Source organism: Prionailurus bengalensis, chromosome A2 (assembly GCF_016509475.1).
Source record: "Prionailurus bengalensis isolate Pbe53 chromosome A2, Fcat_Pben_1.1_paternal_pri, whole genome shotgun sequence".
Taxonomy (NCBI): domain Eukaryota; kingdom Metazoa; phylum Chordata; class Mammalia; order Carnivora; family Felidae; genus Prionailurus; species Prionailurus bengalensis.
Window position 1 is genome coordinate 78,069,475 of NC_057348.1, and position 23,242 is coordinate 78,092,716.

The 23,242-nt window shown below is 46.1% G+C and overlaps 1 protein-coding gene across 1 annotated transcript in view; it reads right to left on the reverse strand.

The window, feature by feature from the left end:
* The window catches only part of CDHR3 (cadherin related family member 3), a 71,447-nt gene extending 53,949 nt beyond the window's left edge, over positions 1 to 17,498 (reverse strand). The window contains exons 1-2 of the mRNA XM_043589434.1: positions 17,447 to 17,498; positions 2,178 to 2,380 (exon numbers count right to left, since the gene is read on the reverse strand). Of these exons, the coding sequence (XP_043445369.1) occupies positions 2,178 to 2,380; positions 17,447 to 17,498 (255 nt within the window). The remainder of the gene's footprint in view (positions 1 to 2,177; positions 2,381 to 17,446) is intronic.
* Between the last annotated feature and the right edge of the window lie 5,744 nt (positions 17,499 to 23,242).

Here is a 23,242-nt window from a genome sequence, read left to right on the forward strand (position 1 = left end):
CATCAAACATGGAAAAGGTAGGTATTTCCACCTGATTTGGGGGCTTGCCAAAACAGCAACAATGTGCATGGCAATGTAAGAAAAAAAGCCTAAGATTGGTGGTCAGGTGACCTGAGTTAAGTGCTTATTTCATCTTTAATGGCTATGTGATCTCAGACAATTCAGTTAAACTTGTCATCTCTTTATGATCTTAGTTCTGAACTGGAATAAAGCATTTTACTTTTATTTGTTTGATTTTTTTTTAAAGAGAGAATGCAAGCAGGGGGGATTTAAGGCTCCACACTCAGCAGAGAGCCCAATGCATGGCTCTATCCCACCACCCTCAGATCATGCCCTGAGCTGAAATTAAGAGTTGGATGCTCAACCGAGTCACCCAAGTGCCCTAGCAATAAAGCACTTTAAACAGTGATAATATCAGTGTCAGTAGTAACATCAAGAGATCAGGATGCATATCTGAAGCAGCACGGTCACCATCATCATTAAAGGCAGTAGACTATCGAGGCTAAGGGAGGGCGCTCTTAGTGGGAACAACCCAGATGTCTGTCAGCTGATGAACAGATGGGCAAAATGTGGTCTGTCCAGATGGTAGAATACGATTCAGTCACGAAAAGGAATGAAGTACTGACACATGATACAACATGGGTGACCCATGAAATTTTTTGCTTCAGGGAAACTGGCCGGTCATTAAAGACCACGTACAATGCAAATCTATTCAGAGACAATGTCCAGAATAGGCAAATCCGTTAAGACAGAAAGGAGATTAGTGGGTGCCAGCGACTGGGAGAAATAGGAAAAGGGGAGTGACTGCTGATAGACTAGGGGTTCAATTGGGCGTGATGGGATGTTCTGAAATTAGATTGTGGTGGTGGTCTGTGAAATGCTAAAAACCACCGAATTGTACATTTTATTTTTTATTTTTATTTTTTTAAACATTTATTTTTGAGAGACAGAGCGGGGGAGGGGCAGAGAGAGAGGGAGACACAGAATCCAAAGCAGGCTCCAGGCTCTGAGCTGTCAGCACAGAGCCCAATGTGGGGCTCGATCTCACAAACCATGAAATCATAACCTGAGCTGAAGTCAGACACTTAACCCACTGAGCCACCCAAGTGCCCCCTGAATTGTACATTTTAAATGGGTGACTTCTATGATGTACACATTATATCTCAATGAAGCTGTTTATAAGACTAGTCAGAGATATGAAGTCAGGCTACCTGGGTTCTAGCTTCAGCTCAGCCACCTGAGAGCTGTGCAACCCAGGGCAAGGTATCTCATATCTCTGTTAAATTTTGCTTCGGTTTCCTGCATCTGTAAAAAGGGCTAGTAATATAAATAAAATCATTGGGTTTTTGGAAGATTACAAGAGTAAACACATGTAGAACAGGTTCCACAGTGTCCAGCCAATACCGCATGCTGTGTAAGTGCAAGCAATTGGCAGGGCTTATAGGAACAGATGAACAGCAGCTGTGGAAGATGAGCCAGATGTCAAGGGCCAGGTAGACAGGGCAGGTGAGTCACAGAACCAGCATCTGGGGCCCGGGAATGTACACTGGATACTGAGGTGAAGACCTCCTGAATGGGGTGCTGAGAATACCGTGTTCCTGCGCTCTGGACCTCAAGTCATGGCTCTTGAATGTGAATTACTGAGTCTAAATTATCCACGAGGAAACAGTCACACAGCACAGCTGCCCATTTAGACTTGGATTTCTATGAAGGGTGTGTTCTTCCATATTAAATAAGTCTCCTCATAGATTTCCTTCTGAAAAATCACAGAATTCGAGAAAAGCAGCATCACCGGACACAAGTTCATCAGCGCCTGGCTTTTGAGGAGACGAATACCCAAACTATGCCACCCCAAGAATTTAGTTACTGTCAGTACACTTCTAATGCCTGATATCATGTAAGGGCGGTTGGCAATAAGAAACAAGACTTTTATTTGTAATAAATTGGGCATTTGGTCACTGCACTGGATTGAGTGAAGAAAGAAGGTCCCAAGTGCTCTGGGGCATCTAGCACAGAGGGCTTTATATGGTGCCCCAAAGAGCCCTTGTGGATCTTACTAGAGGAGAGATTGAACCAGGGAAAGAGGAGGAAATGATCACTGATCTGGAATCCCATCCATCCTCAGCTTCAGGACCCCTCTTTGTGGACAACTCCCCCTGGGAGTGAGATGTGCTTGCCTCAAAGTCGGTGCCTGACAGCCAGTTCACTTTGAAGGCATCAGTGAGGGGGCTTGAGTTGATGATCAGGGGAAACCCCGGGGTCACAGGTGCCAGCGATGCTGATAAATTCACAGAAAACTTATGCACTGAAGTCTCAGGTGGAGAATTCTCAGCCACGTTGCTTGTAGCAGGCAAATGGATTAGGCGTAGTGCTTCTGTCCCTGTGGGTTTAAGAAGGATGCAAAACAACATGAACATAAAGCCTTGTGCTGGGAAAAAGGACTTAACAGCTCGCTCTATGGTTTCAACTCGTAGCTCAGGGCAACGATGGAACCTGGTCACTCTTGCCAGGACTGGAAATGGAAATCTGAGATCTTCTGGGAGCCAAGAAAACCACCACAAAACAACCATGAAATCTGCTTTTGTCATTCTGTAAATAAAGCTGCTGCATTTCTCTTGTCTCCCCACACCCCTTCTCTTTTCTTTGTGAAGGGCTAGAGAAACAGAAACATGATGCCTTTGGAGACGGACATTGACTTGAAGGACCTAGTCCCATCATGACTCAGGTAGTTTACAAGAGTTTATTTGCCTCGTCTGTGTCAGTGTTTGATTCAGAGGTCATCAAAAATGGGGCGATCATGATTGGCAAGCCCCAAAATCATGTTAGATCTCCTTACATCTGTAAGTAATCTCCAGGACAATTGTTTGTTATTGTTGGATGCTGGGGGCATCATGCAGAGAGGGTCAATGAGTACATCTTGATTGATACATTAACTCCCATTTCACAGACAAGAAAACATGAGACTCAGTGAAGGCGCGTGCATTGCCTTGGACTGCACGTCAGACAGGCACTTTGACAATTTAAGAGAAAGTATGCTTCTTCCAGGAAAATCCAGGGACATTCTTAGGTCTCCTCGATACTCTGCAAGATCTTGCCAATATAGAGGAGACCAGCAGCTCCTGCTCTTTCATGCTTCCATGGTGATGCTTACTCAGGGTGTGTGTGTGTGGCGGGGGGGGGGGGGGGGTGTGTGAAAATTGTCCTGCCCCAAAAAAACCCACGTTTACTCAGAACCTCAGGATGTACCTGATTTGGAAATAGAGTCTTTGCAGATTAACTGGTTAAGAGGAGATCATTCCAGATTAAGGAGGGCCCTGACCCACCAAATGATGTCCTTATAAGAAGAGGACAGAACACAGAGACACAGGAGGAAGAAAAGCATGTTATGCTAGAGGCAGGAATTGAACTAATGCATCTACAAGCCAAGGAGAAGCAAGCAAGCACCAAAAGCTAGGAAGCACACATGGAACAGATCTTCTTCAGAGTTTCTAGAAGGAACCAACCCTGTCCCCACTTGACCTCAGACCTCTGGCCTCCTGAACTATCGGCATTTCAGTTCCTGTTGTTCTAAGCCATCCACTGTGTGGTAGTTTACTGTGACAGCTCTAGGAACTCAGTACACTTCTCCAGTTGCCAAATAAGTGCATAAGGTAAAATCCTTTCTCTCATTTACTCCTCGAAACAATCCTCTCGCATAGGCATTAATGTCACCATTTTACAGATGAGGAAACTGAGCTGAATAAGAACAAGTACCAGAACCAAACTTTATGCTGAAGCCCTACTTGTTAGCCAGCTTCCTGATCGTGACCACCTTTAGCCCTGGGAGACGAACCACCTGGAATTCTGGGAGGAAGTACAGGGGTCAGTAAGAGGATCAGTCCTACCAAAAGGTGTACAACTTCTAGAAACAAACCAGCCGTGGAAAAATGCTGGCTTTTGTAAGAGAATGTTTTTATTTCAAAATTGGGGGCGGGGCTTCAGAGAAGTAGATGCAAATGTAGGAAAAATGGAAATATAAACATACTGATACAAGCTTTCATAAATCTAAAATCATTGGGGCACCTGGGTGGCTCAGTCGGTTAAGTGTCCGACTTTGGCTCAGGTCATGATCTCACGGTTTGTGAGTTCGAGCCCCACATCAGACTCTGTGCTGACAGCTCAGAGCCTGGAGCCTGCTTCGGATTCTGTGTCTCCCTCTCTCTTTCTTCCCCACTCACACTGTCTCTCTCTCTCTCTCTCTCTCTCTCTCTCTCTCTCTCAAAAATAAACATTAAAAAAATTAAAAAATAAATCTAAAATCATCTTAGTTTAGAGACTAAAATACATTGTACACAAGTTATTTTTGATTGCAGGATTAGCCAGTTTTATGGACAAGGACTGTGCAAGGGCTCAGAAAAAACAGCTGAGGTTTAGGGTAACATGGATATGGATAGATTTTTTTTTTAAATCTGTCAAAATGACTTTAATATTATAGCATTCTTGTAATAAAAATTCGGAGCAAGGGGTACCTAAGTGGCTCAGTTCCTTGAGCATCCCGACTCTTGATTTAGGCTCAGGTCATGACCCCAGGGGTCAGGGGTCAGGGTCAGGTCATGGAGCCTGCTTGAGATTCTCTCTCTCTCTCTCTCTCCCTCTCTCTGCCCCTCCCCGCCTCTTAAAAATGGAGAGCAAAATAGTAAGCTTGGAATATTTAGAGGCAAAGAGTTCCCAAAAATAGTTTTTTTATTTAAAAAAAAATTTTTTTTTTCAATGTTTATTTATTTTTGAGACAGAGAGAGACAGAGTATGAACGGGGGAGGGTCAGAGAGAGAGGGAGACATAGAATCTGAAACAGGCTCCAGGCTCTGAGCCATCAGCACAGATGCCTGACGCGGGGCTTGAACTCATGAACCGCGAGATCATGACCTGAGCTGAAGTCGGACACTTAACCGACTGAGACACCCAGGCGCCCCCAAAAATAGTTTTTTTAAATGAGCAAATTAATCAATTGCTTTGGTGCTTAAGTTATTTTAGGCATAATTCCCTCTTGCTCTCTTTTCCCACAGTGGAAAATCACCAGGGCCCCCCTCCCCGTCCCCAGCTGTTCACCAGTGTTTCCTCTGTTCAGCAAGACAAGGGTAGTCCTAATAAGTAAAATGAAAGGTTGCCAATTTCAAGGGACCCCACCCCCCACATTCGCCTGCTCCTTCGCACTCACCCCAGTAACCTGGGCCTCTCCAGTCAAGAGGAAGGAAGCTTCTGCTCCTATTTAAGCAAAGCTAGAACTCCCTCAGTTTTTCTCCAGAGCAGCCTGCAGTTAGGGTGTGCCCAAATGAATAGACTGAAAACAAGTAACCACTTGCTTTTTCTAAGCTCCTACTCATCAGGCATTGTGTAGGCTTTCCTGCCTGATCTCAGCTGTTCTAAACACAATCCTGCCATGTAGGTATTACCATCACCATTCTGCACATCTGTGATTGCACTCAGTAAGGGGCTGTGGCAGGTCTGGATCACTGCCTCTGGATCTTCTAGATGACAGATGGTACATACCAACTACAGACTGTCTGTCACGTGCCCGTCGGGTGACCATGCATGTAAGGCACCATGCATCCTGATGGTGCTGGGGCCTGGTAAGAAATTGGCCCCTCCACCCAGATGTTAGATGTGGCGATGCAATCTGTAAGAGGCTGTTTGGGGGAACAGCATAAGGAATCGTGCTGGGGTATTAGCTTGACATGGGCTCAGGGTGTGAGAGGCCTGCTAGGTGCCACTCGGGGCTTTCCACAGCCTCGCCCTGAACAGCGAGGCAGCTTACCATGGCCACCAACCTTGGCGCGACTCCTCTGATGAACTGAGAAGACTGGTCAAGCCGTGCTCTTCAAATATCTCCCACTGATATCATTTAGTTTGCTTTGCAGAGAGTGTTTCCACTGATCTTGTTGTGTTCATTTTAACTTTGATAAGCCCTGGGTGCTGGAAACTAATTCCATGAAAGAACCAGCCTTCCAATCCCAGGCACCTGACTCCAAGCACAAGTCTCTTTGCACAGCCACACACTGCTCCCTCCTATTTGTAGAGCTTTCATACTCCTCTGTGAATGGTCATATTTTACAAGGTAGTGAGGGAGATATTTTGAAGGGGGAAGGACAGAGGGAAGGTTAGAAGCCAGGGAAAGGCTCTCCCTAAGACACCACGCGCTTGCCTTCTGAAGCTGGTCTTCCAAACTTTCTCTGGCGGTCTGAGCAAGAAAGAGGCTTTAATGGAATTTGACTTACACATGCATCTTAATTAAGGATCAAATTAGAATTGCTTGAAGCGTACACTTTGAAAAAGAAAGAACACGCAGAAGATTTATTATCAGTCACCGAGCCCACTGAAACATCTTGCTTGGGGTTGGGATCTGGATGGATGATGTGCTCACTTGTTTTGAAATGAGCGAAAGCGCTGCCTTGCCAGATATGGACCAACAAGGCCTCCTCCTGGAAGCCCGTGTTGGAATAATTAAGGCCTCCGCAGCCTCAGTTGTGGAGGAAGAAGCTGGCCACCCTGGGCCTCCGACACCAAAGTGACCGTGTGGTTCAGGAAGCGTGTGATGCCATCTTCTCCCTCCAGGAACACAGCTGCTCTCACAGTGTGATTTCAATACAGGGCAGTCCTTGCCTGAGACCGTCACTCAGTAAGTACCTTTTCTTTCTCTCCACTAGCTAATCAAAATGGTAGGGAGAGAGATCAAGGAGTGTTGTGAAAAAAGAATGAGATTTGGAATCAGAGCTCTTGCTTCAAGTTTGAGCTTTGCCACTACTTAACGTGTGACCTTGGGCTGGTCCCTTAACTTCTCTGGGGCCCTCTGTCCGCTTCTATCTCTCAGGGCTATGGTGCTGCTCTAATGGTAGCCATTAAACAGAGTTCAATTGCTAAACAAGACTCATAGAACCCGAGAGAAAACGCTTGCAAATCTACAGTTGATTACAGAAAAAGGAGGCAGTATAGCAACAACATTAAGTGAACATCTGCACCAGGACTAAAGGTGGCCTCATGTCTTGAGGATCAGAGAGGCCAGGCACCAGCTTTTTTCATCCTGTTTTCCCTAAGGGTCATAACAGAATGCACTTGCTCAGATCAGAGACCACTGATGTATCTAATGATACCTCACAACCTGGGAACCCCAAATAGAGTCTCCACTGGACATTTTTCTATTCTGTTGGTCATGTAGGCACCATCTTGTTACATAACCAGCTTCCACAACAGGGCCTTCCAAGCCAGGTGCAAATCATCAATCTCACTGTTGTCAATAAACAATGCTTGCAGGACCATACAAATAATTCGGAAACTCCCAGGACCCGTGGGAGCGGCACCATTAATCAGTGTGCTTCTTGCCTTGAGCAGAGGTCAGTTCTGTGCAGGAACTTCAGTGAAGCAACTCAGGCTAATTCCAGGCCTATGAGATTTCATTCTCACAGCAAAGATACCATACACTGAAAACGCATATACTCGCCAAACCATCAAGCATTATAGAATATTGTTTCAGTATATGCAATGTCTTCCTGTGCCTTTAATTTCCAAGATGTATACCTCCCTAGGTGAGATTCTCACCTGTCTTCTTTGGGGAGCTGATCCATGCCAAGCAAGGCTAATAATAGCGGGGAGCCCTGAGTAAGACACAGAAGAAAAGATGGTGACTCTACTCGCGATTCTGAAAATTACACTGGGCCATAAGTAGCAGGAGAAAGATGTATGTGTCTCAGAGCAACCCTCTGGTGCTGGCCCGAGAAGGGCTGGTTTCTGGCAAACCTCTTCCAATTCCATGGGGGTGGAAATACAGATGGATTCCAGAGACAAAATTCTTGAACTTGAGAGAGGAAGACAACCAGATTGCCATGGGAAGGAGGTAGGGGGAGTGCTGAGAGGAGGAACACCTTTTGTTCCTCTGAGGTTGACTCTACACAGGAAAGTGATGTTACAGAAGAAGTAGAAGCCTTTTACAATGTTTGTTGGTTCCCACATATCAGATTGATCAGCCAACGGAAAGACTTTCAGGGGATGGGCTCCATGTTCCTGCCTTTTGAAATGATGAGAGCATTAATAATGAAAGGTTGCACCCAGTTCCTCAAGGAGCCTGAGACAGTGAGCCTTAGTCCTCTTTTTGACTTCCCAGCACGGCCTAGCACAAGATCAGGAGCAATGGCCAGCCTGGGGGGTCTTCCTAGAGAGACATGAGCTAGCCTCATGCCTGGTGCTCTGCGGAGAAGACTCAAGTCAATGGCACTGGTACCTTTTTCACGTTCATGTGGATCTTCCAGCTACCAAGGAACCCTTCTTTCATTAAACACCCTGGAAATTTTAATCCCCAAGAGAGTAACACAAATGTTACTTCCCTCGAAGAACTTTCTCAAAATGTAGACAACTTTCAGCGGGCAGTAGATTTGAATACACACAGGAACACTTGCTAAGTCCTCCAGCTTCAGGAATGGCGCATGGTCTTTTGGTACTGATAGAACCCAAAGACTGTTTCATCTCAACTCTTTTCCACCAGCGTGCTTGGGAGGTTTATCTGCTTTATGTTCTCGTGGGGCTTTCCTCTGTAAGACGTCGTGGAAGTGCGACACTGTAACATCTGTAGCATCCTGAAGAGAAACTGTTTGATTTCTCTCATCTTAACAGGGGGTGGGAAGGACAGAAGCTAATTTAAATGACAGTACAAGCAGGCATCTGATCTAAATTTCTGTGTTGTGGGGGAAGGTATCAGTAAATGCGTGTGTGTGGGGGGCGGGGGGGGGGGAAGACCCAGAAAGGGATGATGATCCATGAAAACAACAAATATTTATTGGATCCCTTATATATGTATGTGACATGCGGGGACCACACAGCAGTAAGAGATACAAAACCTGTTATTGCAGGGCTGACATTCCCCTTGAGGAAACACGACAGACACATAACGGATGAATTCTAGAATAACTCATACTACCTTTTGTTAAGCATTCATTTCGTGTGGGGCACTGTGTTCAAATCTTGGCATACATCCCATGTGTGGGCAAGAGGAGCTCCACGGTATAGTGGGAAGAGTACCCACCAGGCGTCAGGGCAATCCAGGTGGGCTCTCTGGAGGAGGTGGAGCTTGACTTGGGTGTTAGAGGACGCAGAGAAGTTAGACCAAATGAGAGGAAAGAGGATATTGTTTGAGATTATTATGGTGATGCCTGCTTCCAACACCCTGAAAGCAGGTGCCAGTGTGGCTGCCTCCCCCCGCCAATGTGACTCTAGTGTTTGAGGGGGAGAATAAGAATCGGGTTCTCAGACTCACAAAAGAAGGTGAGAGGGAAATAGTCTGCATCACGGCAGACCTTCCAAAAACCAAGATTTTCCCTTTGGAAGCAAAAGCGTGGTACAGTGCATGGTCTTTTGGAGATGGGGGTGGGGGTGGGGGTTGAGTGTGGTTTTGATAAGAAATTTCAAGTATTTATTGCAAACCTTTGTGATCTGTCCCTTTCGCATGTCCAATAATAAGATTCCAAATGATCATATCCACTATGAGACGTTGGGTTCTTGCTAAATTCACTCTTTCCTCAATGGCAATGTCACCTCTTAACTCAAATGATTGTGGTCCTAGAAGCCTATATTTCTGGGAAAATCTCAAATGTTTACTTCAAGTGAGAGTCTGAGCTGCTCAAGACCCAGCCTCACAGTCCCTCTACCAAGTAGAAAATCTCAAGATTCAAGAGGGTTCAATTAGAGGAAACCCAGTCATTTATTTATGTTATTAACAGACCAAAAGGGAATGTTAAATGGTCATTTCCATAAATCTGGAAAAAACATTTGATTTAAAAACTATTTTGATTTAGAAATAAATACCTGAAAAAAGAATAAAAGTTATCTCCTTAACATGTAAAACATTTCTGATTCACACCGAAAGTTAACATCATCCTTAATGGGGAATAAGACAAGAATGTACACTCTTTTTTTTTTAAGTTTATTTATTTATTTTGAGAGAGAGAGAGAGAACAAGCAGGGAAGGGCAGAGAAAGAGGGAGAGAGAGAGAGAATCCCAAGCAGGCCCCGAGCTGTCGGTGCAGAACCTGATGTGGTGTCCAGTTTCATGAGATCATGACCTGAGCTGAAATCAAGAGTCAGACACTTAACTGACTGAACCACCCAAGCGCCCCAACTTATCATTGTTTAACAACAGCCTGAAGGTATGGGCCTGGTAATTAGATAAGAGAAATAAATACAAAATAGAAAAATAGGCAAGGAAGAATATAACTGTTGATTATTTTCAAAACCTAGAAAATGCATGAGAGTCACCTGGAAAACCATTACAAATAATCAGGTACGTCATTAGTAGGGTTCGATCCATTGTACAACAATCAGTTAAAACATACAAGAGAAGATAAGATTCCTTCCACAAATACAGAAAAAGGAGAAGGAAAAGAAAGAACTAGAAGGAAACATAATCATAATCAGAATGTGCAAGATCCCTGTGAAGGAAATCTTAAAATAATCTGGAGGAAAACAAAGACTTAAACAACTGTCTAGAACAGTTGAACAGGAAGGCTCACGTCATACGTAATAAGCACTACCATTTACTAAGCATTTGCCACTCCTCTCAGTGTGTTCCTGCATAACTCATCAAATATGTAAATTATCCCTAAATTAATCTGCAAATTTCACATGATTGAATTCCACACATTCTGCATATACTACCTATTCAAAAATAAGATTTAATTTAAAAAGCTCAATTTCCATAATCCAAGCTGACAACATTAAAGAGATCACCCGGGATTCTTGAAGCTCTTGAATAAGGAAGAGGGACTACAAGAAGCAGTAGGTTCAATCCTTGGCGCTTCATCCGAAGACATTGTCTTTGCTCAAGACGAAGACAATGGCCCCTTGATACCTCAGTTTTCCCATAGGATGATCTGCCAACTTCAAGTTGCCCCCACAAGACTCCAGAGAAAGGCCAGAGTATCCACAAAGACTGACTTGACATACGCACAAAGCTCTGTAGTGAAAACCATTCTTCCAACCTTACACCCTGGAAGGACAGGCACAGGCCGGTTACCAAGGGGAGAAAATGAAGTCTGCACAGAGACTAGACTTTAGTCTAGACTGGAGACTAGAATGTAGCTTCTTTTGGTGTGCCCCCTTCCCAGAGCACCTGCCCAGCCTCCTCAGGCTCCCCATCATTGCATTATCTCATTCGCCAGTGCCAATAAGCCCATCATTGAGCAAGACCTCCCAGATGCAATTTCCTCCTCGGGGACGTTATCACTCAGTGGTATCATGCAAACAGAGAGCAGCCCAAACAAGGGACAAAATGGAGCTCCTACCTGACATGGCATCCAGGAGAACCAGAAGAAAAACTGCCCCCTGCATACTGGATAGTTCACTTCTGTATGCACTTCCAGGATATTACCCAGTAGCTGAATCCCGCCTGAGACCCAACATTTATTCCAAATGCCACTCATCTTCCCTTCCTGGCTTTGTTGCCATGTGAGAAAGCAAACAGGCTTTGGTGGTAGCTCGGGGAGACTAAACACCACAGGACTGTTTGTTCTTTGATTACCTGCTTCTGTGGCCGCATGGTTACCCAAGAGGCCAACCAGCCGGCCCTGGTGAGCTCAGAGTCCCTCTTAAAATTCTACACCCACTGTGTGTCTTGACAGAGAGCCCAAAAGAGAAGTGGAAAGAGCAAAGAAAGCAGAGACACAGAGATGATGCTAAAAGCTGGGCATAAGCATAGACATCCATGATAGTCTCAGCCGCCCTATAACCAGATGTCTTATGGTTCTTTTCTTTTTTAATTTTTAAAATTTTTAAATTTTTCTTTTTATTTTGAGAGAGAGGGCAAGCAGGGGAGGGACAGAGAGAGAGGGAGAGAGAATCCCAAGCAGGTTCCTTGCTGTCAGTGCAGAGCCCGACGTGGGGCTCCAACTCATCAAATTCACAAACCACGAGATCACGACCTGAGCCAAAGTCAGACACTTAATTGAGCCACCCAGGCTCCCCAGGCATCTTGTCATCCTTGGAGGCAGGGTAGTGAAGTGGGACTTTTTCTGCTGCCCTGAATTGATGAGTAGGGCTCTGAGTTGGGACCAGACCCTTCTCAAGGCAGACTGGCTGCGATAGACCTGGCCCTTTGACTGCATCCATAACCACTGTCCCTCTAGCCCTCAACGTGGTTTGTGGACAAAGATTACTGGAGTAGTGAGGCAGACTTCTGCCTGCTGGGAGCGATGTGGCCCATCCCTTGGGGCCAGTTGCTGCCCTATATGGTGCTTTCGTGCCCCATGTGGCCCCATGCTAGGCTCCAAGGCGTGGTGAGCGAAACACAGTCGGGCTGGAGTCCAGAGAAGTTCAGAGAAGGAGCAGTGGCAGGACAAGGGTGGGGCTGGCGCGGCCTGACTTCTCGGCGTGGTGCAGTGAGAACAGTAGTTGACATAGCTAAAGGAAGCCAGACTTAGACCCTCTCTCCTGCTCCTCACACCCGAGAACTGCCTGTGGCAGGAGGGGGCCCAGCAGCCCAAGGTTGGTGGCCCCAGTAGGGGGGGCATTCCCCACAAGTGAACCAGCATTTGGCTACTCAGAGGTCACCCCTGGCCATTTAGTCAGTATGAGCCCGAGGAAGGCCACAACCAATTGAGAGAGACAGAACGAGGCCAGCTAGGGGGACTCATACATCCCTTTCCCTCCACCTCCTCGGAGTCCTGCCCCAGCACAAAGGGAGGAGGCCTGACTGCACCTCACGTCCAGGCCCCAAACTCTCAGAATCCCAGCTCTGGCTTCAACAACCTTGAAATGAAACTTGAGTCAAGTTGGGGCTCCTGGGGCACTCAGTCAGTTAAGCGTCCGACTTCAGCTCAGGTCAGGATCTCAGTTTATGGGTTTGAGCCCACATGGGGCTCTGTGCTGACAACTCAGAGCCTGGAGCCAGCTTTGGAGTTTGTGTCTCCCTCGCTCTCTTTGCCCCTCCCCCCCTCACATTGTCTCTCTCTTTCTCTCTGTCAAATAAATAGACATTAAAAAAAAGAAAGAAACTTAAGTCAAGTTTGAGATGGAAGTAAAGTCTATGATGGACTGTGAATAATAGAAGTGACCTGGAAGCAAGACCTTAAGGGAGATTTAATGGAGGCCAGTAGACGTGTTAGTTCATACGCCCCTGAACCGAGGTTGCTCTATGAACTGCATACAGCCTCTTCTGGGCACAAGGAGACGAGGACTCATAAGGCTAAGTGACCTGCCCCTGGTCAAGCTGCCAGTCAGTGGTCAGGCTGGCATTCGCCTCTCCTGCTTCCCAAACCCAGGGCGGCGAGGCTGGCGTCCTTCCTTTCCACCACATGCAAGCCTTCGTCAAGCTCCTTCCAGACACCACAGGGCCGCCTGCAGCCTCTTTTCCCAATTTTGCTGCCACCGCTTTGGTTTAAGGTCCTGGCCTCTGACCTGGACCATCTCAATAGCAGCCAGTGCGTCCTATAGGAAAGTGTCAGGTTAATTTCCCAAAAGTACCCCTGCTCCCGCTGTCCTGCTTAACACAACAAGCAACTTTTCCCTTAGGAAAAGTTGACTTTTCCTGTACAAGGCAGTAAGATTCGGAATGTCAGCATGTAAGTTCCTGTCTGAAATAGGTAGATGGCAAAAAACAACATAACACCATAGGTTTTTCTGTGTGACCTTAGGCAAATTACCTTCCTTCCAGAATCTCAGTTGCACCCGTATAAATCAGGGAGAATAATCCCTGTCGTGCAGCATTCTTGCAAGCCGCACGTGAGATAATGAAGGGAAAGACACTGGCCCGTGGATGTGCTCCAGCGATGCTATTTTTTTCCCAATAGGACATCTCCAGGACAGCGGCAAAGGCTAAAACATAGTAGGTACTCAATAAACACGGGTTGAAAACATACGAGTTAGTAGTTGCCAAGTTACCAATTCTCACCTCTCAGTTTTTCCTGTCATATTAGTTACTGTAAATAATCCATTTCATTATGCATAATTAAAGCTGAAGTGATGGCTCAGATGAAGTTATGGAAAACGTCAGAATAATTAAGCCTTTGAATTAAAGAAACTCACATCTGTTTAATTTTCAGCCTGACTGCACAGCGTTCCTCATGTTGCCGTTCTCACCAGGATATGGAGAATCTCCACTTCCTTCCTGGTCCAGGGATCATAAGGGTCAGGTTTTGGGGGGAAAGAATTTAAGTTTATTTATTTATTTTAAGAGAGAGAGAGAGAGAGAGAGAGAGAGCAGGGGAGGGGTGGGGGGGTGGGGGAGGGGAAGAATCCCAAGCAGGCCTTTCAGCACAGAGCCCGGCACAGAGCTCGAGCTCACAAACCGTGAGATGGTGACCTGAGCCAAGATCAAGAGTTGGACACCTAACTGTCTGAGTCACCCAGGCACCCCTCGGATTTTGGAACTTGTTGTGGGTTTGTTCTGTGATTGCAGCTTCTGTTTTCAGTCCTGAGGTTGTTTCTGCCACTAGGGTGTTCTGTGATCTGTTCGTAAGCTCATGTCTTCTTCTGGTCCCAGGGACGCAGCTGGGCCAGAATCCCCTGGAGGCAGGACCCCGAGTCCCCTTGCTCTCCTGTGCCTGAGTCCTCCTGGTCCCACCAGGGTCTGAGTCAGGTGATGTGAAAGAAGTTCCTGGACGGGTCTGGAACACTTGGGGCAGGCTCCCCTGCATGAAAGACCTTCAGAGCCTTCTCCCACGTTGTGTCTGGCCCAGCAGCGGTTTGGGCCCTTCAGGTATTTAAAGCAACTCTTCTGGGACCCAGTTACTGCGAGAGTCTAATTTGCCAGCAAGGAAGTTGTGTTCCAAAGATTTGTTGACTTAGAATTTGGAGCATGCTTTCCCACAGATTAATTGTTCGCAGCCTAGAAACCCTTACATCAGCCATTGAAACATAGACGAGGTGAGGCAGAGAGGCATTTTTAACAGATGAGCTCCCTCAGCAGTTCCATGGGCACGGGGCGGGGCGGGAGGTGGCCAGTGACCACTGGTCACCTTTCTATCACTGGAGGGGGGGGTTTCTGTCCATGACTCATGTTCATCCAGGACTGGAACTGTTGGCTTCTGGGAGCCAGGTTCAGGGACATGGCACCCAGTATCCCCCACTTAAGCACCCCTGAATGGCAGGTCCCCCTTAGGAAGAGAGCCTTCGAGGCCGAGTACACATTTGCAGCGACGGTGGCCATGCTGATGGCCTGCGGCTCCTTGTAGGTGTGGACATCAGCCCTCCCGTGTCTTCCGTGCGGGGCCACTGTGGCGCCGGGCACCTCTCTTTTACACCACGCTCCCCAGTGCTCTCACCATCGCTGTCCAGTCGGCCCTGGCAAGCTTTCCGGGGCCAGAGAAGGTCTTCAGTCTCACTGCTTCCCAACTGCTTTGCGTTTAGCACTGTGTCAGATGTGCTCAGAAATGGGGAAATTACTGGATTTGCTTTCTATTCCCTTGCGCTGTGCCCTTCACTCCCCCACCCCAGACGCGTGAGAGCCCCTCAGCCTTCGGAGGAGGCAACAAAGAAGTGCCACAGCCCTCCTCATTCCAGAAGCCCCAGAACACTCCCTCCCGGCCCTGAACAGCATGGGAGGGGCTCATCTGAGGCCGAGGCCCTGCAGAAAAGGAAGAATAATTTCCCTCGACCCTTGTGAGCCCTTGGCTGAGACCCCTGTAATAAAAGATTGACAAGAGAAAAACAAACAGAAGTTTATTAATGTATATACCTCCTGGATACATGGGAGATAACCAGGCGGAAATGGGTAAGTCCCCAAGGGTGCTTAGAATTCAGGATTAAATACCATCTTAATAAGGAAAGGGGAAGAGGGATGTACGTGATCGTAGGGAAGAGAAATAGATTTTTCAGAAAGATGAATGAGCCCTTCCTTAGAAGAATGGATGAGAGGTATGATAGTTGGTGACCGACTTTGTGTGGTGTAGTGTTGACTTCTAGTCTCCTCCCCTGTGATAAGAGTCGAACTTGATGGAGTTGATGGGACTCCCATGGAGGTGATTTATGACATTTGGGGTGCTTTGGAGGATCTGTCTTTAGGCAGATGAGAAGAATTCAAAGAAATCCTTGCCCTGCATTTGTTGTTTTTCAAAGTGCCCTCAGATCAAAATGATCAATATGCCGAAGCTGCATTTCCAGGGATGGTGTGTCCTGAAATCCTACAGTCATATGTTGGGGTGACATATTCTGCCACCCTGCAGCCCTCAGGGCCCACTGGTGGGGCCTCTGCCCTGGCCCTGGGGTAGAGGAGTGAATGAGCATGACTTCCCTTAGCTTAGCCCCACCTGACTCTAGGGAACAGAACTCTGGTCACCATGGGCCTGGGCTTGGCTCTCACTTCCGGGAAACTCCAGATCATTCTTATTTTCTATAATAGCTTTACTGAGATACACTTCATATACCACACAGTGCACTCATTACAAATGTACAATTCAGGGGCACCTGGGTGGCTCAGTCAGTTAAGTGTCCAACTGTTGAGCTCAGCTCAGGTCATGACCTCATGGTTCATGGGATTGAGCCCCACATCTGGCTCTGTGCTAACAGCAGGGAGCCTGCTTGGGATTCTCTCTCTCTCCCTCTCTCTCTGCCCCTTACTGGTTTGTGCATGTGCATGAGCACACGTGTGTTCTTTCTCTTTCAAAATAAATAAATAAACTTTAAAAATAAAATAAAATGTACAATTTAGTGGTTTTTAAGTATATTCACAGAGTTGCGTGGCTATTGCCATAATGAACTTGAGAGCGTTTCCATCACCCCAACCCCCGTAGCGCCCACTCCCCATGTCCCACCAGCTCCCTCCCACAGCTCCAGTGACCTCTATAGACTCTGCCTCTAGACTTTCCTATTTTGGACATTTCATATGAATGGAATCACATGCTATGTGGCCTTTTTGACAGGCTTCTTTCACCTTGCAAAATGTTTTCAAGATTCATCCCTACTGTAGCATGAATCCTTTACTTCATTTTGTCTTATTGCTGAATAATATTCCATGGTATGGACATCCCACATTTACTTTGTCCATTCATCAGTGGTGGACATTTGGGTTTTTTTCTACTTTTTGGCTATTATGAATAATGCTGTTATGAACACTCGTATAAATTTTTGCAGGGACATATGTTTTCATTGCTCTTAGATAAATACCCAGGAGTACATCATTGGTGGGTCATATGGTAACTCTTCCAGATCTTTCTCTTTTTTTTTTTTCCTGTGGTTGGGAAAAAACCAACCAGTTTTTACTGGGGGCCCCAGGTAAGGGGGCCTCTTCCCTATCAACAGAGACACTCAACAGTTTCTTCAGCCACTCCAAGCTTGGACCCAGGGGATCCTGGGATGCCTGGCACATGGGGTTCATGCCCATCATTTCAGAGGAGCACTAGGTGGCTTGGTTGATCATGATGGTGTGATTATTGTGGGAGCTGAAACGGGGAAGAATTATAGCAAGCCCCTGATGGTGAAGGACATGACCCACACTGGCTCTTGGCCCAGACATTCTTGAGGAAGGCTGTGCATCTAGCGGCCATCTTGGCCTGCCAGATCATTCTTGTGGACAAATAGCTAATTTTGCCTTGAAGCCAGCTCCTTCTCCACGGTCCTTTGTTGGCCTTCTTAGAGTCCCTTTCCCAAGCTATAGTCCTCCTCTTACTTAGTTACTCCAAGTGCTAAAAAAGTAAAAGTAATTAATGAAAAGTAAATCTCCCTGACCACCCCTGTTCCCCAGAAACGTTTCTCTCCTCAGAGGCAATCATTATTATCAGAATCTTGTGATCTTTCCAGAGGCAGTCTGTGCATATGCAAACATATACTCATCTATGTAGTCTATGCTTTAGTACAAATTAAAGCATATGACATACTCTGGACTTGGCCTAGTTTTTTTTATCTTACTGTATTGTGGAAATTCTAACATTTTTTTAAATGTGTATTTATTTTTGAGAGAGAGAGAAGAGCGTGAGTTGGGGAGAGACAGAGAGAGAGAGAGAGACAGAATCCAAAGCAGGTTCCAGGCTCTGAGCTGTCAGCACAGAGCCCGACGCGGGGCTCGAACTCGTGAACCACAAGATCATGACCTGAGCTGAAGTTGGACACTTAACTGACTGAGGCACCCAGGCGCCCCAATATCGTGGAAATTCTAACATATCAGTACATGTAGAGCAGCCTCATTCTTTTTAATAACCGCATACTTGTCTGTTATATGGATGTCCCTTTTGATGGTTGTTTGCTTTGTTTCCAATCCTTTTCTACTACAAATAATGCTGCAATAAATATCCTTGAACATACCTAACATCACACCTGTGAAGGTATGTCGGTAGATTAAATTCCAAAAAATGGAATTGCTGAATTGAAGGAAATGTGATTTTAACCTCTTGATGGATATTACCAAAATATTCCTCAAAAGGGCTGTTTCATTTTGTGCTCCTACTAATAACATGGGAGCATGTGGGAGAGTTCCCCCAAACCCTTGCCCGCACAGTGTTATCAGACATTTTATTTTTTGCCGTTCTGTTAAGTAAAAAAAAAAAACAGTGTGTTATTTCAATTTGCATTTCCCGTCTCATGAGTGAGGTTGAACATCTTTTTCCAATATTTGCCTCAAACAACTAGAAAATGTAAAAACTGTGTTAGAACTATAGAATTTTAGAGGCTGAAAGGGCCTCAACTTCTAGTTGAGTACTATACAAGCCTTGCATTTTCTAGGTAAGAAAACAGTTCAAATGTTTTGCCCTAGCTCATGAGACGTTAGCAGAGGACCATGAATGGACGGATGCCAAGCCTCTGCGTTCTGAGTCCTGCTGCCTTTCTCCCACTCTAAAAATGTTATTAATAACAGTAGGAAGAGAATACCAGCAGCAGTAAGTGACTGATGTGTGTGTTACTTCATAGAAAACACTTTCATGCTCAGATAATGCCTTCTGCTATGACTACTTCATTGACCAATGCTTAGAATGTGCCAGTTAAGTGTTCCAAGCTGTTGCCTCTCTCCCTCAACATATAACGTGAGAATATAGACATTCTGCCACAGAAGTCGGGCTTGCAGAACAGTGGCTGCTTAATAAGCAAAGAACCGTGGCTAGACACGGTTCTGAGGAAGGGCCTGAAGAGCGGGAATGGATGGTCAGTCACTGGCTATTTGGACATGATTATCACTGTCATCACAGAATTTGCTGGGGCCAGCACACCTGAGGTCTCCAGCTTTGGGGAGCTCTGACTGAGAAGATAGTGGTCAAGAAGGAAGAGAAAGCTCTGCCAAAAGGTGCTTAAAGGGCCCTTCAAATGTATATATGCATGAATCTGCACGTGTGGAGGTGTCACCATGAAATGAGACTTTTCATCTTGAATTCTCATTTGAACTAATATAGAAAACCTCACCCAATGATTTTCAGTTAAACCTACCCAGCTTCAGTGACTTCCTAGCCATTCTGGTTTCATAACTAAGTCACAATCAACATTTTATTCCCCCTCTGTCTCCTTGTCCCCCCTCTTTCTCTTTATCCCTGAGACTAACACTTATATCCAGCTCCTTTCACATTCGCCAACATGGCAGCGAGGGCTTGGGATCAGGGTGGTGGCTGGGCACCTACTTCTTGGTGCTTTGCTGCCCTGCTGCTTCAGATGTACCCCCATCCTGTCAGGTCTCCGAGACCTCTTCCCAGGTTTCCTGCACTCCTGTCCATGGGCTGAAGCCTTCTGACATAGTGTTCCCTCCTTCTGGGCTCAAGGCCCCATGGGCTTGCTCCTTCCTAGATATTTTCTGTGTGTCACTCAGGAGCCCTGGGTATATTCAGATGGCCATCAACACCCTGTCAGACATACAGGAAGCTCAGGCTAGCTTCTAGACCTGTATGGCATGCTGCCATTTCTACCCTACTGTTGCTACACAACAATGAAGCCCCTTATGGTCTCCCTGGACTTCATCTGGGGAACAGGTCCTCTCCATTCTCAGATCTCCAAACTCAACAGGAGCTCCTATGTGCCTCCAACAGACACACCCACATCTCTGAAGTGGCTAGTGTGGAGGCACTGGGAAGAGGCACAGCTTCCACACTGCATCCAATAGCCTCATTTCCCCTTCAGCTCTCCTCTCTCCACTCAGGGTAAGGGTTTCATCTGTTAGCCCAGAAGTAGGGGGGGTGTGGGTGGAGATAAGACAGGGGAAAATGGGTGCTGCTTGCTCACATCTTCTTTCAGATTCTTCTGCCTATGGTCAAAGAATACTTTATGGGAAGCTAAGGCTGATGCCACCACGAACCACAGACTAGGGGGCTTCAACAACAGAAATTTATTATCCTACCGTTTTGGAGACTGGAAGTCTGAGATCAAGGTTATCAGCTGGATTGGGTCCTCTTGAAGGCAGTGAGGAAAAATCTGTTCTGTGCTTCCCTCCTAGCTTCTGGGGGTTTAGTGGCATCACCCCCATTGGTGCCTTCTGATCCTCACATCACATTCACCTCGTGTGCATGTCTGTCCTTATGTCCAGATTTCCCCTCTTATAAGGACACCAATCATATTGGATCAGGGCCTATGCTAGACTGCTCTTTAGCTTAATTACATCTGCAAATAAGGTCACCGTGATAGTTAATTTTATGTGTCAACTGAACTAGACCATGGCATCCAAATATTTGGTCAAACATTAGTCTAGATGTTTCTCTGAAGGTATTTTTTACTTGAGATTAATATTTAAATCAGTTGGCTTTGAGTAAGGCAGACACCTCTCCATAATGTGTGTAGGGGGTAAATCCAATCATTTGAAAGCCTTCACAGAAGACTGACCTCCTAGGGTGCCTGGGTGGCTCAGTCGGTTGAGCATCCGACTTTAGCTTAGGTCATGATCTCATGGTTTGTGGGTTTGAGCCCCGCACCGGGCTCTGTGCTGACAGCTTGGAGCCTGGAGCCTGCTTTGGATTCTGCCACCCTCTCTCTCTGCCCTTTCGCAGCTCACACTCTGTCTGTCTACCTCTCTCTCAAAAATAAACATTAAAAACAATTTTTTTAATTAAAAAAAAAGAAGGCTGGCCTCCCCCAGGCAAGAAGAAATTAGAGAAGCAGCCTGCCTTTGAACTCAAACTGCAACTCTTCCTTGGGTCCCCAGCTTGCCAGCCCTCTTTGCAGATTTTGGACTTGCCACACCTGCACAATGACCTGAGCCAATTCTTCAAAATCAATCAATTTCATAGAAAAAGAGAGAGAGGTACGGATAGAAAGATATGCTGTTCGTTCCGTTTCTCTAAAGAACCCTGACTGCTACTAATGAAATTGTATTCTGAAGTATGGGAGGTTAGAACTTCAATATATATTTTGGGGAAATTCAACCCATAACAGAAACCATTCAGGGTGCAAGTGAATGATGTGTGTGAGAATGGGGGCAAGCATTTCCCTAATGCCATGCATGTCCCACCCTCCAGGAATGCTGTCACTGTCAACAGCACCATTTTCCAGTCCCACCAGCAATGTGTGAGTGTTCAATTTCTCCACATCCTTGGTATGTCTTTTAACTCTCTTAATCCATAGGTCCCCTTCTACCATTTTTTCCCTTGGAAATTATTTGTTATTTGTCAAACTAGACCATTTTTTTTTTCCCTGTGGATATTCCCTCAGTCTCTATTTTAATGATTATATTCACATGTATTGTTTCAAATATTTCCATCATCCATATATTTCCTGTTATCTCCCCCATCTCAAGCAATGCAACCCCTCCCTCCATTCCCTCCAGCCACACTGGCTTTGTATCTCTTCAAGAATACCAAGCACTTCCTGGCCCAGGGCCTTTGCATATGCTGTTTCCTCTGTTTGGAACTTTTCCATCCACTTTCAAATTGCAGATCTCCAATTAAGTGCCTCTCTTCAGAGAGAGCTTCCTTAGTCACCCTCCCTCCAAGCACCTTGAGTCCTTATACTGATGGTTCTTACCACACTTCACTGTGTATTTCTTCATGATGTCATTTGCTGACAGCCCATTAGACCAAAAGTGCCATGAAGCAGGGCCCACATCTGCTTGGTTCACGACTGGAGCCCAGTGTGTGTCATGGCACCATTAACTTCTTAACCAAATGAGTGTGTCTGCCGAGAAACGATGGACCTGAGCTCAAACCAGGGGTGAGACTGTAAACCTGTCGTCCCTAGATCCCAGACAGAGGTTCTCACGCAGAAGACAGTTCTAAATGAACCACCAATTACAAGCACAGGAATCAATTAAAGCCCTGTTTACATTTATTTGTTAAATTTAATGTTAATAATCACTTAATGAACGTTTGAATTAAAGTCAGGCTCTCTGTTTACAGCCTCTATTGCACGTCAAAAGTTGATATGAATTCCACAAGCTTAAACTGCTCAATGCCCAGGCAAGGGGCCTACCCTTCCTCTCCCGATGTGAAGGGACAGGCAGTAACAGTTCCTCTCATTTTCGCTCAGTAGAACCTGAAGAAGCTGCGTTTTGTTCAATCACAAAGTAGGTGGGGCAGAGCCGGCAGCCCAGCGGCTTTGGCATTGGACCTGGCTTTGAACACTGCTCCCCCACTTACCTGCTGTGTGATTGGGCAGGTGACTTAAGCTCCCCCCGACCCTGCTTCCTCGTCTGCACAGTGGGGACAACAGTGCCTTCCCCGTTGCAGAGCTGAGTGTGAGAATCAAAGGAAGCATCCATGGAAAGGGACTAGTCCTGGCCGTCGTAGCCACTCAGAAAGGGCATTCCTGTCTTCCACAGCGAGTCACAGAGCACCACCCGGCTCCCATTAGCTTTCTCAAGATCTCCTGATTCATGGGTTGGGATGCTTTTCATCACACACCACGCAATCATAAATAAACAAAAAAGAAGGCACTTTCCCCCTCAGATGAAAAATTATTTAACCTTGGGGCACCTGGGTGGATCAGTCGGTTAAGTGTCTGGCTCTTGGTTTGGGCTCAGGTCATGGTCTCACGGTTCATGAGTTTGCGCCCCGCATCGGGCTCTGCACTGACAGCGTGCTTGCGATTCTCGCTCTCCCTCATTCTCTGCCCCTCTCCTATTTGTGGTCATGCATGCGCACGCGCGCTCTCTCTCTCTCTCTCTCTCTCAAAATAAATAAACTTAAAAAAAATTATTTAACCTTTACAAAAGAACTACAAACAAGACCCTCATGGATGGATTTTCTAGTTACTGTCATTGTTCAGACACTTTAAATCTTTTCTGGGAGTAGTTAGGTATTTATTATAAATAAGTTATATGTTAAATTTGCTCCACACTCAGAAGCCGTGATAACCGAGTGATGGAAACAGAAATGGAAACAGTGATGGA